Genomic DNA, 17,778 nt, shown 5'->3' with positions numbered 1-17,778 from the left:
CGCGTGGCCATATAGGCCCTAACCACGAGCGCCCGCAATTTTGCTCTCAACACTCATGTACTCAAGCACTCACGACTCACGCCACATAGCTTGCTTCTCATGAATCGAGCAGCCCAGCTTGATAAACGTTTCAATGACATTATCAGAGGCAAAGTCCCTGCCGATGCACGAAGCTACCCTCTCTATTGGAAGCGATTTGTACACAGCAAGACCCTGCAACCTGTATCAACAAAATTGTAGAGAGCTCCCATGGCTCAAACGCAGTTCAGGCTGCTATGCGTCACAATACCAGTTCCCAATTCCTCAACGACACTGCAACCAAGCTTCTGTTATATCTCTTCCGAGCACCGACCTCGGTGATGTCTTGGATCACTTGCTCACCGCCATCGTTGATCCCCAATTTTTTGGAGTGCCTTCAGCCAAGCATTCGATCAAGGTAGCTCAATGAGCCAGCCCAGGAAGCATTCGCGGTGCTCCTCCTTCGCCTCATGTCCCTACTACGGGGAATACGTCATCATACCATGACGTCGCAAAGAAGCCTAGTATCCTTACAAGGCTTCTCAATTCATCGCAACAGACCATCAAAGACATTGGCTACCACATCAAACATATTCTTTCCACCTTCAATTCCGGTGCACCTACCACTGCAGTCGGTGGACCTGGTGGTTGGCATGATAACGATTTCGTCGACTTCAGGGAGATCTCCATTCTTCCAACTGCAGACAAGATCCTCTGCCAGCAGCTTCCTTTCATTCGCCCGAGCAGTGTATTGGAGGATCCTGATGGCGAAGAAACTCGTACAGCTGACTACCTGGATAACACCTTCCGCTTGCTGCGCGAAGAGATGTTACATGAGATGAGAGAAGAACTCCAGCCCGCTTTAGGGAAGAAGAAAGGGTGTCATCGTGGGCTCATCATTGATGACGTCACACTCGAGGGTGTTTACAGCGGTACAGATGATAGAAAGACTCGGTGGGGCATCAAGCTCAAATGCAAAGACATTTCAAGTCATGAAGAATGTCCCCGACAAGCAGCGCAAGCATTACCTCGAGAAAGATCCTGCGGGTGTCAAAATTCTCAAACATCAGTCTCTTGTTTGCATACTTTCGGGAAATCAAATTCTTAGTCTCGCGACGGTTCATCGTGTCGAGGCACTGCTTGCGCAGAAGCCACCTGTTATCATAATTCAGTTGGAAGGGGAGTCTAGCATCGCAAAGACTCTCCTTCAACTGCAGTCATCCGATCCCATTCGGCTCATTCAGATCGACACTGCAATTTTTGCCTTCGATCCGGTCTTGAAGGCTCTGCAGAACACTCAGTTCATTCCGCTTTCGGAGGAGCTCTGTTCTGGAAGGACGGGAACCTTATCAGCAGCACCTCGGTGACTGCGACTGAGATCATGCGACCCATCACTATGAATCCCTCTGTGGATTTGCATGCAGCTCCTGGGGACTTCATCTCGTATTGTGCTTGATAAGTCTCAGGCGGCATCACTTCTGGCAGGACTCACGCAGAGGCTTTCCCTTATCCAGGGCCCTCCAGGGTAGTGTTAATCTCTACTGCCTATGCATATCCATTTTGCTGACATGCCCTAGGAACTGGGGAAGTCATTCATTGGCGCACTGCTTGCGAAGGCTATCCACGATCACACCGAACAGAACATCCTTGTAGTCTGCTACACGAACCACGCCCTGGATCAATTCCTGGAAGATCTCATGAAGATCAGTATCCCTGACACTCACATTGCCCGTCTCGGCGGGCAGAGCAAACGCGCAGGTCGCCCATCTTGGCATTGCGGGGAAGAAAGAGCGTGTCACCCAATCGAAAGCTGATTGGACTATCATCGACAACCTGAAGAATTCATCGGGATTTCACTGCGACTCTCTAGAGGACGCCATGGACAGGTTCATAGCCTCCAAGATTGACTTCAAGGACGTCCTCATGTACATCGAGTTCGAGGAACCGAACTTCTTTAATGCATTCCGCGTACCTGAAGATAATTCAGGAATGACTCGTGTCAGCAAGAAGGGCAAACCAGTCGACGCTGAAGAACTCATCTTTCAGTGGTCCAGAGGATTTGGCGCTGGGCAGTTCAAAGACGAGCCCAACGTACGTCAGGCGGCTGATATCTGGGGTATGCCTCTAGACGCTCGTCGGAAGATGTTGGAGCAATGGAAGTCGGAGATATGCAAAACCATCCTCGAAGAGATTTGCACACTTGGCAAGAACTACAACGAATGTCGAGATCAACTGACACGTGAATTCAGAGAAGGGATGGTCACAACCCTCATGGGGAAGAGAATCATTGGATGCACAACGACTGGAGCAGCCAAGTTCGCACAAGACATTCGTGGGGCGAAACCTGATGTCCTTCTCATTGAGGAGGCTGGTGAGATTCTCGAAAGTCACGTCCTCACTGCAATGGGTGAGAGTACCAGTCAGATGATTCTCATTGGCGATCACAAGTACGTGAGCCAATGGTCATCTTTGGGATATCCTGCTGATGTTGGTTCTTCACAGGCAGCTGCGTCCCAAAGTCAACAACTACAAGCTGACTGTTGAAAAGGGCGATGGATTTGAACTCAACAGATCACTGTTCGAGCGCCTGGTTCTCAGAGGCTTCCCTCATGAAACTCTGACAGCCCAACACTGTATGCATCCGGAAATTTCAGCGTTCATCAGGAAGCTCACGTACCCCGACCTCACCGATGCTGCCAAGACCCAGGGCCGTGATGACATTCGCGGGATCCAGAACAACTTCGTCTTCATCGACCACACCCATCCCAAGGATAACGACCCTCGTATTGCCGACTGAGGCGACGGGGCCTCGTGTTTTCAGTCAAAGCCAGATCCTTGTCCTGACTGTACCAAAGAAGCCAATCGTGCGGAGGAGAAGCGAAAACGCGAACTTGAGCTGACACAGAAACTAGCGGAGGAGGAACTGCAACGTCTGATACAACGTGAACAGGAGCAGTTGGAGCACGACTTACGCATGGCTGAGCTGGATGCCAAGTTCAAGGCGGAAATGGATGCGATAGCTGACACCCAGGTTGCACAGCAGTGAGCCAATGTCTACCAACAGAAAATCAAGGATATCGAGGCAGCTAGAGCCAACGCACAGAAGGCGGCTGTAAATGCACAGGCACACGCCAACACTGCCCATTCTGCTTCGTCATCCAGGACACACCCCACACCTTCCGCACCTTCCGCACCTTCCGCACCTTCCGCACCTCCCACACCTCCATCCAATCCACAGTCAAACGTTCCTCCACCAAATCCTAATCCTCTGTTGTCATCGCTGAATCCGCAGCCAAGCACAAAACCTTCGACTTCACAGACGAATTCCCAGCAATCAAAGTCTCAACAAAGTGGACCTTCCTCGACGTCATCGAACAATGCAGCATCCACGTCGCCTGCCCACCAGGATTGGTTGTACCAGAAGCGAGTCAATGGCGAACAAAATAGCACCATCGACAGTATCATGGAGTTGACAGGGCTTGAGGAAGTGAAAGCACAAGTACTCCGTATCAAGGCCCATATTGACTTGATGAAACGACAAGGCGTCCCCGTGAACAAGGAGCGCCTCAATCTTGTTTTGCTTGGTAATCCAGGAACTGGTGAGTACTCTTCGAGGTTTTAGCATCCAGATAGCCCATGTCATAATAAACTTGACCGAATTTCCTTGCGATGGTTGTCTTTCTGGTTCCTGAGGAGAAGGCATTAACACATGAACAACATTGGACGTGATTTGATTACCAGGGGGTCCCTTGAAAATGAAGCTGGTAGGAATTTGCTTGCGCATATCCAGTCCCGAATGCTTTCATCCCTTGAGCCATGTTCTGATAATCTCCCAGCTTCTGGATAACGGCTTCACATCCAACCATATCTTCAAACAACTGAGCCAAGTTTGCCGCAGCAGTGCTGATCGCGGTCCCACTTAGGGTCAAAGTCTTCTGGTTCGAAGATAATATCCAGAGACAGATGGGAAGGTGTTGATGTCCTGTCACTTTAGATATCGATCGTTTCGCAAAGTCAGCATATTTTCCACTTCTCCTCCATTTCCAAAGTTCGGACGGTTCTTTCTTCGGCTCAGAACACCCATGGCTACTTGTTTTGCTTTCTCTGTTGCGCCGAGGTCTTGATCCTTTAGCTTGCATTCAAATATTTCCTGTAGCTGGGGCTCGGTGAAGTCTTCAAACATGAAAGCATCCTCAATCGCAATGCGCCGAGCAAAGCCAGGATTAACGTCCTGATCCAACACATGTTAGTCAGTCATTTATCATGAAGTCGTAGGTGACCTGCCTTGAACATGTCCTCCATCTGTTCTTTGTATCCCAAAGTAAGACACAACGATCATCCCCCGGCACATTTTGTATCTCTGCAACCATGGTGTCGATGACAGCGGTCTTGTAGGGGTCCTGGGCACCACCATTCTTACTGTGTAGCATGTATGCCTAACAAGACAGTGAGAACCACAAGGTGGAGGCGGAGATGTATACCCACCTCATCAATGACCAGGACTTTTCCGATGGTGCTCTCCAAGATGGCCTTAGTGTTCTGTTCAGAGTGCCCAAGATGTTGTCCGACGAAATCTGAAGGATTCTTCATCACGACTAAAGACGACAGTCAGGTAATAATCCTCGAACATTCGTCAGCAGAACACCGAACCTTCACCGTTACTAAGAAGCCCTAGGTCTGCTAGCGCTTGACCATAGAGTTTGGCGATGGTGGTCTTGCCAGTCCCTGGGGAGCCAAGAAAAACCCGATTAAGGGCCATGTCGAGAGGGTGCTTTTCTGCCAACTCGCGATGATAGTTTGTCCTGATGAGATTGAAGAGGTTGCTGACAGATTGCTTCATGGATTCAAGACCAGTAAGCTTTTGCAACTTTATCCACGAAGGGCAGTGCGGAAGAACAGTGTCCGGATTGGGACCAATGAGATCCTCCTTAACGAGCAAGAAATTGTCTGGTGATGATCCATTCTTGCGCTCTTTTCCTACCCTCGCAGCTTGTCGCTGGCGTATCTGCAGCAAACATGTTTTGCAGTGCACGGGCATTGCCAAAGCCTTCGCAGCCGCAACCACGGCCTAGGTGTCGGACTGCAATTCGACTATAGAGACCTCGAATGCCATCTTCGACCTTCATCTGGCCTCTATATTGTTTATCCACCAGATCAGCGAGCATGTCAAGGAGGTCTTCGTCGCTGTAGTCCTCGAAGGTGAATCTATGCGGGACACAACTTGGAAGACCTGGATTATGATTGAAGAATTTCTCCATCTGACGGCTGTACCCAGCAAGGATGAAAACCAGGCTTCCAACCCAGTTCTCCATTTCCGCTAGCAGATAGTCGAGAACGTCGGTACTGGAACCACTCTGTCCACTAACTAGCTGATAGGCCTCATTGATGAATATGGCACCACCGCCGAGTTTCAGCATCTTCAATGAGCTTCTTTGCACCACCGACACCGTCATGTGCCAGACTCGCTCCTGTTGTCTCCTTGAATGCGTTCCCTGGAAGCACTTGGATTGATTCGATAAACTGAGCATACAGCCTCGCGACCGTTGTCTTCCCTGCGGGAAAGTTACCATGCACTGAGCGCAAATAGATTATTTCAAAGGAAGGCTTTCACCTGTCCCTGGATTTCCCAAGAGCGCAAGATTCAGACGCTCCTTGTTTGCTGGGGTTCCCTGGCGTTTCATCAAGTCTAGCTTCTCCTTGGTTTCTAAGACTTGCGACTTCACTCCTTCCAGTCCAGTCATTGCCATGATGCTATCAATCGCGTTGTTCTGCTCGCCCAAGAGCCTCTTCTGTGACTCCCAGTCATCACGAGCGGCAGAGTTTTGTTGGTCGGGAGGTTGTGAAGGAGCAGACAAAGGATTAGAGGATTTCTGTGTGAAAGAGGATGATGGTTCAGATGTGTTTGCACTGCCGTCCATTGAGGAACCTGCAGTTTTCTGCACATGAACTTTTGCCTCTTGAATTTCTCGTTCCTTCTGCTTGATCATAGCCTCTCTCTGCTTCACAGTATTGGCATCTGCAATAGCGTCGGCCTCAACTTTAAGCCTTGCGTCCATTTCAGCCATTTGGGTATCATGAGCAGCTTGCTCGAGATCACGTTTCTCCTGGAGTGCTGCATCACACAGTAATTGCTTTTCAGCCCACGCTGCATCCTTCTCACATGGTGTGCATTTTGTGGGAGGCCCTCGATGACACTTCCATGAAACTTTGTGGACATCCGCCGCACATTTCCCAAATAATGACTGTTGACAAAGCACTTTGGAGTGATCAACAAATTGATGACACTTCGAAGGACAAGGGTGCACGCTGCAACTAAGCATAGTACCACTGAAGGCAGCAAGGTCAGCGGGCTACCCAAATGTTGTCGAGAAAACACCCACCAAGGCTCCACACAACCTCCATCAGGACATTGCTCATCGAAATCGTTGGTGTCTCGCAGAATGGCTTTCCGCGCAGGATGACGTTCGCATTTGACGGGAAACCCTTCATAGATGTGTGACGCCTGTTTGAGAAGATCAAATAGACCGCTCCAAAGAGGGGATTTGCTCTGGAACGTATCCATATTGCCAATATGAATGAAACCATTCCGGGCACGAGACAAGAGGACATTCAAATGTTCAGGGGACTTCATAAAGCCGATAGCAGCATCAGGATTCGATCGTGTCAAGCTAGCAACCACGATATCACTTTCCTCTCCCTGATAATTGTCTGCTCCAGTCAGTCACCGTCAGGCATTAATTCTGTTGGAGTTCATACCTATGGTAGCCAGTCTTATCTTTCTTTTGGATGCCTTTGCAGTGTCAGGAGAGAGCAACCCTGCACGGACCAAGTCATAAGAGTCGAGGTCGTTTAACACCGGGTCATTGTCTGTCCTGAGAGCTTTCCAAAGCTTGTAGAGTTGCCCAAGATAAGGCGTTAGGACGACAATATTATCTGTTCCATAACCTTGTTGAGCAAGGTACCGGACAATCTTCAGAACCATGCTGACTTCGTAGGAGTTTTGTTTTGAAGTTACAGAACCAGGATCGCTGCGATCACTGACTTTGATATCACCGTCCTCGGGGTGAGCATGGTTGAGGAAAATGATGTTATCTTGGACACCACGAATATCGTCTCTGCCGTGAGTGCCAGCGGCATCAGTGAGTTCGGGGTATGTGAGTTCGTGAACAAGTGTGGAGATTTCGGGCCGCATGCGGTGTTGCTGGGTGAGAGTAGTGTGGGGGAATCCTTTCAGAACAAGGCGCTCGAAAAGCGACCTGTTCAAGTCATATCCTTGGCCACTCTCGACTTGGAGGGCGTAACTGTTGACTTTTGGTCTCAACTGCCTAAATACATAACTCAGAACAAGGCGTTAAGGGCAGTGATGGAAACATACTTGTGGTCCTCCGACAAGGATAAGCTGATTGGTGTTTTCACCAAGGGCGGTCAGGATATGGCTCTCCAAAATCTCTCCAGCCTCCTCCACAAGGACAACATCGGGAGTGGCAGTTCAGAGGTCTTCAGTAAATTTTGCAGCACCCGTTGTTGTACATGCAACGATCCTTTTAGCCTTGAGCGTCGCAACCAATGATTCGCCAAACTTCTGGCTGAGTTGCATTTGACAGGTATTGTAATCTTGGCCAACAGCACCAATATCATCTACCATCTCCTCCTGAAGGTCGTGCCTCCATTTCGCCATCAAGGTTTGGCGGACAGGCAAGGGAGTGGCCCAAACGCGGGTTGTTTCGTTCGTCCGCAGGTTAGCTGCATTCTTGAAGATGCCCACATCATGTCCGCCCCTCTGCCATAGCACTATGAGATACGTTGGGTCAACCTCCCGACCTCGTCGGCCTATGACCGTCATGCCGTCATCTGACTTGGGAACACGAAAAGCTTCAAAATAATCCTCGTCCTTGAACTCAATATGCATTAAGATGTCCTCATAACAAATCTTGTTTGCCACGAACTCCGCAACAGACTTGTCAAGCCGACTACAGTGAAACTGAAGTCTGTTCTTGAATTCATCAATCATCGTCCAATCAGCCTTGGACCGCAGGGGCTGGGAGGTTCTCTGGCAAGGACTGAAGAGGTTGAGATGCGCGAGCTGTGGTGTGGCTCTGCCCCCAAGTTGGACCATGTTATCGTCAGGAATGCCAATTTTGCGAAGATCCTCTAAAAACTGATCTAGAGCATGATTGGTATAACACACGACAAGAATTGTTTGATCCGTGAAGTCGTGCAGAGCTTTGGCTAAGAGGGCACCCACAAACGATTTTCCGGTCCCTGATCCGTCACATAAGCGTTTACTTAGCATCCACAGTGTAAAAGAACACACCTGGAGGACCCTGTATCAAGGATACCTTCTGTGTCAGGCCAGAAAGAATAGAAGATGCTTGCGAGCAATCTAGATTTATGGGGTTGGGAGTCTGAAGCAAGTGTTGCAAGTTTCCAGAATGGTTGGCTTCAATGGCTGCGATGATGGCATCTGCCATCTGCAGGGGCCTCTGCAGAGTGGTACCACACTTCCAGAACAGCAGCTCATCAGATACTGGGATGTGCTGCATCTTCTGCAATGCCTTGAGCACCGGCTCGAAGGCAAAAAGAGTGGTGTCGATCTGTAGGAGCTTCACGTCTTTGGCATTATGGAGCTGGAGGATTGTTCTACTTGTACTCGCCCGCCCGTCTAGTTGAATGACAACAATAGGAGGGCTGCGGACCAAGAGATCTTCCACTCGGTTCACAGTGCCAAAGCCGACCACTTCCCCATCGGCCACCACACAAACTGATGACTGGTGACGAAGGATCTTGGAGCCAGTATGATCATCTGTGAGATATGTTTTCCTGTCCTTCGGAGGAATGTGCTTCAGAGACGGCAGGTCCTCAACACACTCCAATGTTATTCCCCACAGCATTTTACGATCGTCAGTGCCATAGTAAACCCCTTTCAATATGACACCAGTCTATCAGGTTAGCGCAGCGGCGCTTAATGTTTTTTCCTTCAAACGCCTGAAGTTCCTCCCACATCTCTGCTATCATGTCTTCGCGAAGAAGACGAAATGTATTGTCGAGATAATCCGCGATACGAGTGCTTTCTCCAGATGCGTCCTCTAACTCCGAGCTATGGCGCAGAAATGGTGACTGTTTGGATCAAATTTCATCGGATGTGGGAAGGATAGCAATGTCGCGAAAATTGACAAGATCATTGTCATGTCGTCCGCCTGGGCCATTGGCAGCCGAAGGAGGGGCTGATGAGCCATACGTTGAAAGGATATGCTTAATCTTCTCTCCAATCAGCCGGACCTCCAATTTTGTAGAGCTGGTAAGTTTGGAGAGCACATTTGGCCTACCCGCTAGTTCGAGATAAGGTGCCATATCGTAATTTGAGAGGTCAGCAGCCGAAGGAGGAGGCTAGCGAAGGCAAATTGTCCTTTTTCGAGGAGCTCTCCACGAGCAAAAGCGTGACTAAACGCTGACCAGAAGAAATCTGGTTCAACAATCTGGACAAACAAGTGATCTAGCACATTGTTGCTGATGTTTGTGGCCTGAAGGAGATATACAAGAACATTAGTGCCAGTCCCATTCATAAACTCCTGCGACAAGTCCAATCGCATCGCTTCCTGCACGAACGATGGTCCTTTTTGATATCCTACTATCTTACTTACGCACACCACAACATCTGGTTGGGAACATATTGCATCAAGAAACAAGTGGCAGGTTCGTGGTTGTACGGGGACTTCGCCCCTGAGAACATCATAGAATCATTGTTAAGCTGGGTAGCTCGTCGGTCAGACATTGGTGTACTTCAGTGATGGTGGTAGTGAAGACAAAAACGCAACGTTGAATATTGGGGTTTGAGCGTCAGAATGACGCGTGGGATCGAACAACAACAAGCAGGATCCGCACAAGCACCAGTTAGTATTATATTATTTGTACATAGCCCGCAATTTGCAATATCTTCACGATGACATACGGTATAATTTCGACCTTAGGTTTCGTGGGAGGTTCTGCACTGCATTACCTAATGGCTTTGTGACAGGTCGTCTCTCGAGGACAGCTGTGACAAACTTAAAATAAGTTCATAAGGTTCATATATACATGTTCAGTAGGATAATATATATACTTTCTACACCAGTATAGCTCAAAAATGACAATAAGGAGTGGAAAAAGTGGTTAGGTGAATGTTTTCCTAAAAAAAACATATCTCAAAACAAACATATCATATGTTATGTCACAAAAAATAGGTTTCGGTCATCAAGCTAGCTACAGTGTGACGAACCTAAGGTCGAAATTATACAGTACCTGACTAGGGCAAAAAAAGGTCATACTATGTAGACCAGACTCGTCTCCGAGTCAACGATAATGATCTCTGGTCACACGGGAATTGCCTTCGGAACTTTTACTGCCCTTGATTAGATTGCCAGTAGCGTTTGAGGCTATTTGGAGTCTTGGACACCACATTCCATGGGAGCAGTTTGCACCGCCCGAGAAGAGAGAGGAACAGTGGAATGTATTGCGGGCTGCATGTAATACTGTGGACGGATGGTATGCGAAGAACAACGGTCAATTTATATCGGGCGATACTCCGTGTTTTGCTGATTTCATGGTTGCGGGATGTTTCAAGTGGATACAGTATTGCTTCGAGAAGCAGGAGTGGCCGCGGAAGAGGTGAAGAGTTGGAACAGAGGGCGACGGGGACACCTAGTGGATGCAACTGCCAAGTATCTTGATTGTTCAAAGTAGTTCTATTGAGTCAAAGGCGTTGAGGATGATGTGCTAAGCTTACGATAAATCGACAAGTGGGACTTGTGCTACTTGCTATCGGTACTACTAGTAGCATAATTAAATCATTGACATGTTATCTATTTTTTGACGGACAAAACCCCCGGATATAATCGATTAATCGCTTTCATTCAGTGTGCTTTGGTGTTCGATAGTAAATCTACCTCAGGCTATTGAACGCAGAAAACACTAGTACAGCACCAAGTTAACAGTGACGCGTATAAGGATCCAGCATTATACAGCACATCGCAACATATGTATGTTCGTCCAACATAGGGCATCGTGGCAACGAACAATAAACGGTGATTGGAAAAACAGCGTCTACAGGAGCACAAAAAACATGGCAAAGAGGCGTAAGGAAACCCCAAGTTCAGAAAAGCAGTGAACGTTGACATGGATCCTTTGCGGGGGAGTCATGTCTCGGAGTCGTAAATCAAAGTTGGATATTGTACGCAGAAGTAGGGAACCTGGGAATCAGAAAAATGATAGCCACCCGGGCAATACTTGTTTGATCCATTGGTAGCCTTGTGTGCTCTCTTCTTCGCGTTTCTTCCTCTCTTGCTCCTGAGTGTGTGCAGCAGCAGCTCTCTCCCTTGCTGCCTTCGCCTCTGCTTCTTGGCGTCGGACTGTTTCTTTCTGGCGCCAGAGTGTTTCGTGCTGGCGCGAGAGTTGTTCTTGCTCAGCCTGGTCTCGTGCCCTCTGAGTCTGTTCAGCAAGTGCTTCGCGTTTCTTCCTCTCTTCCTCCTGACGCATTCGAACGAGTGAAGCAGCAGCTCTCTCCCTTGCTGCCCTCATCTCTGCCTCTCGGCGTCGAGCTGCTTCCTGCTGGTGCCAGAGTTGTTCTTGCTCAGCCTCTCGTGCCCTCTGAATCTGTTCAGCGAGTTCTTCGCGTTGCTTCCTCTCTTGCTCCTGACGCATTCGAACGAGTGAAGCAGCAGCTTTCTCCCTTGCTGCCTTCGCCTCTGCCTCTTGGCGTCGGTCTGTTTCTTGCTGCTGCCAGAGTGTTTCGCACTGGCGCAAGAGTTGTTCTTTCTTAGCCTGGTCGCGTGCCCTCTGATTCTGCTCAGCAAGAGCCCGAGCTGCAGCCTCCGCAGCTCGCTGCCTTGCGGCAGCTCTACTCGATTCAGCGTCACGCCTCTTTACCTCCTCAATTGCGTTCCGTTGAGCTTCCAGCGCTGCAGCTTTATCTGCCTCCATCTGCCTCCGGAAAGCATCGCCAATTCCTGAGTCACGCTGAACATCATTGGTAGACCGAGGCTGGTTGCTTTGAGTTGGTAACCGCTTCGCTTTGCCTGGCTGATCCGGAATCGGTGGCACACTGCCTTGGGAGTATGAGATGGAGGAAGTTGTGGGGTTTGTCGACCTGGACGATGAAGCAAAACGGGAAGCGTCAGCGTGCGCCTGCGTATTTGCAGCCGCCTTCTGTGCATGGGCTCTGGCCGCCTCGATATCCTTAGTTTTCTGTTGCAAGACATTTGCCCGCTGCCGTGCAACCTGGGCGTCAGTTATCGCATCTGTCTCCGCCTTAAGCTCGGCATCCAACTCAGCCATGCGTAAGTCGTGCTCCAACTGCTCCTGTTCACGTTGTATCAGACGTTCCATCTCCTCCTCTTCTAGCTTCTGCTTCAGCTCGAGTTCGCGTTGTCGCTTCTCCTCCGCACGTTTGGCTTCTTTAGTACAGTCAGGACAAGGGTCTGGCTTCGACTGACAACATTTCCACTTCAGCTTGTGGCGATTAGCAGTACATATGCCGGAGTACGGGTGTTGACAAGGCATTTGCGAATGATCCGAGATCTGATGACATTTTAGCGGGCAATGATGCATACCGCAGTTCAGCATGGTGTCGCTGGAGACATTGTGAGTAGGAACAATGTTTATCGATTCTGAATTCTTACCATATCTCTGTGCATCCGCCATCGGGACAAAGAGTATCAAATTCAGACGCAGATTTCATGAGCACCGTTCGATCTGGGTGACGTTCACATTTGATCGGGAAACCTTCGTACATGTAGCCGCCTTGTTTGATGAGCTCGAAGAATTTCCCCAGAGCTCTTTACCCCTCCGAGCATTCACAAAGGTCTGCGAGTTCCCGATCAGGATGAATCCATTTCGAGCCCGGGAGATGAGCACGTTCAGACGTTCAGGGGAGTTCATGAAACCGATGTCGTTGGACGCATTAGACCTTGTCAGGGTAGCGATGACAATATCACTCTCTTCGCCCTGATAGTTATCTGTTCAAAACGTTAGATGTTAGCTATAAGTCGAGTGGCAGAAACATACCTATGGTGGCAAGCCTGATGCACTTCTTGGACGTATTGTCAGTTGGGGACATAAGTCCAGCGCGGATGAGATCGTGCGAGTCGAGGTCATTGAGCACAGGGTCATTGTCCCTCTTCAGGACATCTCGAAGCTTTGAGAGCTGCCCAAGATACGGCTGTGAGAACGACCAGCTTGTCCGTCCCATAGCCTTGCTGGGCAAGATAGCGTACGATCTTCCAAACCATTTCGACTTCATAGGTGTTCTGTTTCGACGAGGCCCCATCGCCTGGGTCGGAAATACGAGGGTCGTTATCCTCGGGATGAGTGTGGTCAATGAAGATGATGTTGTTCTGGATACCGCGAATGTCATCACGGCCCTGGGTCTTGGCAGCATCGGTGAGGTCGGGGTACGTGAGCTTCCTGATGAACGCTGAGATCTCCGGACGCATACGATGTTGGGCTGTCAGTGTTTGATGAGGGAAGCCCATAAGAACCAGGCGTTCAAAGAGTGATCTGTTGAGTTCAAAGCCGTCGCCCTTTTCAACAGTCAGCTTGTAGTTGTTGACTTTGGGACGTAATTGCCTGTGGAGAGTCAACTTCAGTGCGATGTCCCAAAAATTGCCAATGACTCGCGTACTTGTGGTCGCCGATGAGAATCATCTGGCTTGTATTCTCACCCATGGCAGTAAGGACGTGACTTTCAAGAATCTCACCAGCCTCCTCAACGAGAAGGATATCAGGTTTCGCCGCACGAATGTCTTTTGCCAACTTGGCTGCTCCAGTCGTCGTACATGCAATGATTCTCTTCCCCATGAGGGTCGCCACAGTGGATTCCCCAAATTTGCATGTCAGTTGATCCTGGCACTCGTTGTAACTCTTGCCAAGTGTGCAAATTTCCTCGAGGATTGAATTGCGTATCTCCGACCTCCATTTCTCCATCATGCTCTGGCGAGCGTCCGCAGACATCTTCCAGATATCAGCCGCCTCACGTACATTAAGCTCGTCTTTGAACTGCCCAGCGTTAGATCCTCCAGACCATCTAGAGATGAGTTCCTCCGAAGAGACTGCTTTGCCGCCCTTGCCGACACGAGTCATTCCTGAATCGTCATATTCAGGGACGTGGAATGCATCAAAGTATTTCGAGTCCTCCATCTCGATGTACGTGAGGACGTCCTTGAACCCCATCTTCGAGGCTATGAACCTATCCATGGCGTCCTCTAGATTGTTGCAGTGAACACTCGACGCCCTCTTCAGCTTGTTGATGATAGCCCAATCAGCTTTGGATCGGATGAAACGCTCTTTATTCCCCGCAATGCCAAGATGGGCGACCTGCGCGTTTGCTCTGCTGCCAAGACGGATCATGTTAGTCTCCGGGATACCGATCTTCATGAGATCTTCCAGGAATTGATCCAGGGCGTGGTTCGTGTAGCAGACTACAAGGATTTTCTGTTCGGTGTGATCGTGGATAGCCTTCGCAAGCAGCGCGCCAATGAATGACTTCCCAGTTCCTATGGCATGTCAGCAAAATGTATATGTATATGCGGTCGATATTAACACTACCTGGAGGGCCCTGGATAAGGGAAAGCCTCTGCGTGAGTCCTGCCAGAAGTGATGCCGCCTGAGACTTATCAAGCACAATACTAGATGAAGTCCCCAGGAGCCGCTGCAAATTCACAGAGGGATTCATAGCGAGTGGTCGCGTGACCTGAGTCGCAGTCACCGAAGCGCCGCCAACGAGGTTCCCGTCCTTCCAGAACAGGAGCTCCTCCGAAAGCGGAATGAACTGCGTGTTCTGCAGAGCCTTCAAGACTGGCTCGAAGGCAAAAATTGCAGTGTCGATCTGAATGAGCCGAATGGTATCCGATGACTGCAGCTGAAGGAGAGTCTTTGCGATGCTAGCCTCCCCTTCCAGCTGAAGCACGATAACAGGTGGCTTCTGCGCAAGCAGTGCCTCCACGCGGTGAACACTTGCGAGACTGATGATTTGATTTCCTGAAAGTATGCAAACAAGAGACTGATGTTTGAGAATTCTGACGCCCGCAGGATCCTTTTCGAGATAAGACTTGCGCTTCTTTTCGGAAAGATCCTTCATCGACTTGAAATCGTCTCGGCATTTAAGCTTGATGCCCCACCGAGTCTTTCTATCATCTGTACCGCTATAAACACCCTCGAGTGTGACGCCATCGATGGTAAGCCCACGATAGCGCCCTTTCTTCCGTCCCAAAACGGTCTGGAGCTCTTCTTTTATCTCATATAACATGTCTTCGCGCAGCAAGCGGAAGGTGTTGTCCAAGTAGTCAGCTGTACGAGTTTCTTCGCCATCAGGATCCTCCAATACACTGCTCGGGCGAATGAAAGGAGGCTGCTGGCAGAGGATCTCGTCTGCAGTTGGAAGAATGGAGATCTCCCTGAAGTCGACGAAATCGTTATCATGCCGACCACCAGGTTCACCGACTGCAGTGACAAGTACGCCGGACTCGGGGGTGGAAAGAATATGTTCGATGCGGTAGCCAATGTCTTTGACGGTCTGTTGCGATGAATTGAGAAGCCTTGTAAGGATACTAGGCTTCTTTGCGACGTCACGGTATGATGACGTATTCCCCGTAGTTAGGGACATGAGGCGAAGGAGGAGCACCGCGAATGCTTCCTGGGCTGGCTCATTGAGCTTACCTTGATCGAATGCTTGGCTGAAGGCACTCCAAAAAATTGGGGGATCAACGATGGCGGTGAGCAAGTGGTCTAAGACATCACCGAGGTTCGGTGCTCGGAAGAGATATAACAGAAGCTTGGTTGCAGTGTCGTTGAGGAATTGGGAACTGGTATTGTGACGCATGGCAGCCTGAACCGCGTTTGAGCCATGGGAGCTCTCAACGATTTTGTTGATGCATGCCGCAGGGTCTTGCTGTGTACAAATCGCTTCCAATAAGAGAGGGTAGCTTCGCGCATCGGCAGGGACTTTGCCTCTGAGAATGTCGTTGAAACGTTTATCAAGCTGGGCTGCTCGATTCATGAGAAGCAAGCTATGTGGCGTGAGTCGTGAGTCGTGAGTACTTGAGTGTTGAGAGCAAAATTGCGGGCGCTCGTGGTTAGGGCCTATATAGGGCCACGCGGATGCCACGAACCTACACAGTAAGAGTAAGTAGCTAACGTTACGTATGAGGCACCAACTTGTAAGTATACCAGGCAGTCCGTGTTCTCTTATCTGTTTAGACCAAGTTTAGACTCGCCGGCTACAGCCAGTGACTGGGGCCACACGTAGACCAGACTGCCCAAGAAATGAACGATAGGCGAACCCCGCAAATCTAAGTAGTACTTACATGATCTACGTCTCCGAGTCGATGATCTCTCAATTAGATTTAACAGGTACTGACAGTGGTGAACCCGTCACAAAATGATGTTCCTACAACGGCAATTGCCTTCGGAACTTGTACTAGTAATGCACCAAACCCGCTCTACTCTGCTGGTCTGACCAGCTCCATCTCAATTGCGATGCGGTCTTATTATCCCCCGCAACCTCCTCAAATCCAGCGTGGCCTAGCACCAACAAAACCATATGGCATGAGTTCTGGATCGCGTCAGAGTGTCTTGGCGATAAACTCCCGGGGTCGCATCAACTTCATTGATTTTGCTTTGGTAAGGTTGAGTCGCGTTGGGAACCAAATTCTGAAGCACTTGGAAAGGTGCCCTTGAACTGTTTGTGTCGAATCTTGAATAGCTCGACGATGAAGAATTGGATGATGGCACAAAAATCGTCTTGGATTGCAGGTAGCAGGTAAGTCTGGTTATTCCACCGCATCTCGATGGTGAATTCTTCTGGAGGGTCGACAGCCAGCGAGTCCTCCATACGATTCCTCCCATGTTGGCTGAGTCGATAAAGAGCAAAAAGTCGTAGAAACGCTCGGTTTGAGGGACGAGTGTTCAAAGAGCTCGTGTTATGTCACCGCCGTGGTTATGTACACAGGTGGCATACGCGTGAGCGGTGCGGTGCCTGGAGGCTTCGATGTCACTAGCAAAATGCGGCTGAGGTCCGCATGGATGACGTGAGATCCGCGTCGCTTGAAACATCGAAAATCTGGGCTACTAGTCACTTTACCCTTCTGTACCAACTTCTTGACTGACACGAGTGTCTTTGGCGAACTGTCCCGATTTATCGACCTGACAATGATGTGCATGAGCGAGCCCTCAGGAAGATATTCTAAAAAAATACCATAGCGTTTATGACATCCCCCAATTGAACCATAACCGCACCCTAGACTGCGCAAACGAGCGACATCTTGGACCAGAGCCTTGAGCCGCCTCGGTCCTTCGACGGCGCTCGTGCTGCTTTCGAACGCCGCAGAGGGATGACGAGAAGAGATCTGGAGGGCGAGCCATCAAAGGTGGAATTGATCCGCCTCATGGTCAAAATATCGGTGATAACCTTTCCGCATGTTGGGCAAGCTATGTGTTCGATATGCGAGGTGGAGGGTACCGATGCCAAGCTTCAGTTGTTAACTGGTCGGGGGAGTGTCGGAGCATCAACTTGAATATGAGTTAAGACATCGAGTTTGCATGAGCGGAGTGTAGTTTTGTTTCCCGGTGTGCGATCAACACTATTTGTACTATCGATATCGCGGACTCCTGCATGTCGAGTCGTGACTCGTCGACATCGATGAGCAAGTTGATGCAGTAATTATCACGTGTCACATCTCTAGGCCTTGTTGCCATCAAGGGCCTGCCTTTCGAGACCGTCTGAGTACTCGA

General features: G+C 49.6%; 5 protein-coding genes across 5 annotated transcripts; 1 reads left to right on the top strand and 4 right to left on the bottom strand.

The window, feature by feature from the left end:
• Positions 1–1,816: 1,816 nt before the first annotated feature.
• EDB91DRAFT_86848 (uncharacterized protein) lies at positions 1,817–2,901 on the top strand. Its single transcript, XM_041328658.1, has 2 exons — positions 1,817–2,465; positions 2,521–2,901. The coding sequence occupies exons 1-2, from the start codon at positions 1,897–1,899 to the stop codon at positions 2,813–2,815; spliced, it is 864 nt and encodes a 287-aa protein (XP_041171015.1). The 5' UTR covers positions 1,817–1,896; the 3' UTR covers positions 2,816–2,901.
• A 794-nt stretch (positions 2,902–3,695) lies between these two features.
• On the bottom strand, positions 3,696–8,909 carry EDB91DRAFT_1265644 (P-loop containing nucleoside triphosphate hydrolase protein; the record flags this gene model as incomplete). Its single annotated transcript, XM_041324494.1, has 13 exons — positions 3,696–4,000; positions 4,075–4,249; positions 4,299–4,454; positions 4,504–4,613; positions 4,669–5,086; positions 5,139–5,361; positions 5,417–5,570; positions 5,630–6,345; positions 6,399–6,726; positions 6,775–7,339; positions 7,394–7,477; positions 7,556–8,280; positions 8,333–8,909. The coding sequence occupies 13 exons, from the start codon at positions 8,907–8,909 to the stop codon at positions 3,753–3,755; spliced, it is 4,479 nt and encodes a 1,492-aa protein (XP_041171014.1). The 3' UTR covers positions 3,696–3,752.
• Positions 8,910–10,888: 1,979 nt separating this feature from the next.
• EDB91DRAFT_1167897 (uncharacterized protein) lies at positions 10,889–11,494 on the bottom strand. The gene has a single exon (XM_041320072.1). It carries the CDS (start codon positions 11,169–11,171, stop codon positions 10,947–10,949), a length of 225 nt encoding a protein of 74 aa, XP_041171013.1. The 5' UTR covers positions 11,172–11,494; the 3' UTR covers positions 10,889–10,946.
• Positions 10,889–16,045, bottom strand: EDB91DRAFT_1350703 (uncharacterized protein; the record flags this gene model as incomplete). The annotated part of the gene is made up of 9 exons (XM_041326085.1): positions 10,889–12,480; positions 12,536–12,570; positions 12,603–12,622; positions 12,672–12,744; positions 12,783–13,007; positions 13,057–13,210; positions 13,266–13,617; positions 13,673–14,543; positions 14,596–16,045. 9 exons carry the CDS (start codon positions 16,043–16,045, stop codon positions 11,251–11,253), a joined length of 4,410 nt encoding a protein of 1,469 aa, XP_041171012.1. The 3' UTR covers positions 10,889–11,250.
• Positions 16,046–16,786: 741 nt separating this feature from the next.
• Positions 16,787–17,671, bottom strand: EDB91DRAFT_1167885 (uncharacterized protein). The gene has a single exon (XM_041320071.1). The coding sequence runs from the start codon at positions 17,205–17,207 to the stop codon at positions 16,968–16,970; it is 240 nt and encodes a 79-aa protein (XP_041171011.1). The 5' UTR covers positions 17,208–17,671; the 3' UTR covers positions 16,787–16,967.
• Positions 17,672–17,778: the final 107 nt, after the last annotated feature.

Source organism: Suillus paluster (assembly GCF_016628075.1).
Source record: "Suillus paluster strain FC165 chromosome Unknown EDB91scaffold_114, whole genome shotgun sequence".
Classification (NCBI taxonomy): Eukaryota; Fungi; Basidiomycota; class Agaricomycetes; order Boletales; family Suillaceae; genus Suillus; species Suillus paluster.
The sequence above is the reverse complement of the archived record's forward strand: the minus strand, read 5'-3'. Positions and strand labels throughout refer to the sequence as shown.

Coding starts and splice junctions, on each gene's coding strand:
- EDB91DRAFT_86848 (XM_041328658.1), top strand. CDS start 1,897: ATGGACAGGTTCATAGCCTCCAAGATTGACTTCAAGGACGTCCTCATG. Junction 2,466..2,520: donor ATTCTCATTGGCGATCACAA/GTACGTGAGCCA, acceptor GGTTCTTCACAG/GCAGCTGCGTCCCAAAGTCA.
- EDB91DRAFT_1167897 (XM_041320072.1), bottom strand. CDS start 11,171: ATGTCAACGTTCACTGCTTTTCTGAACTTGGGGTTTCCTTACGCCTCT.
- EDB91DRAFT_1167885 (XM_041320071.1), bottom strand. CDS start 17,207: ATGCACATCATTGTCAGGTCGATAAATCGGGACAGTTCGCCAAAGACA.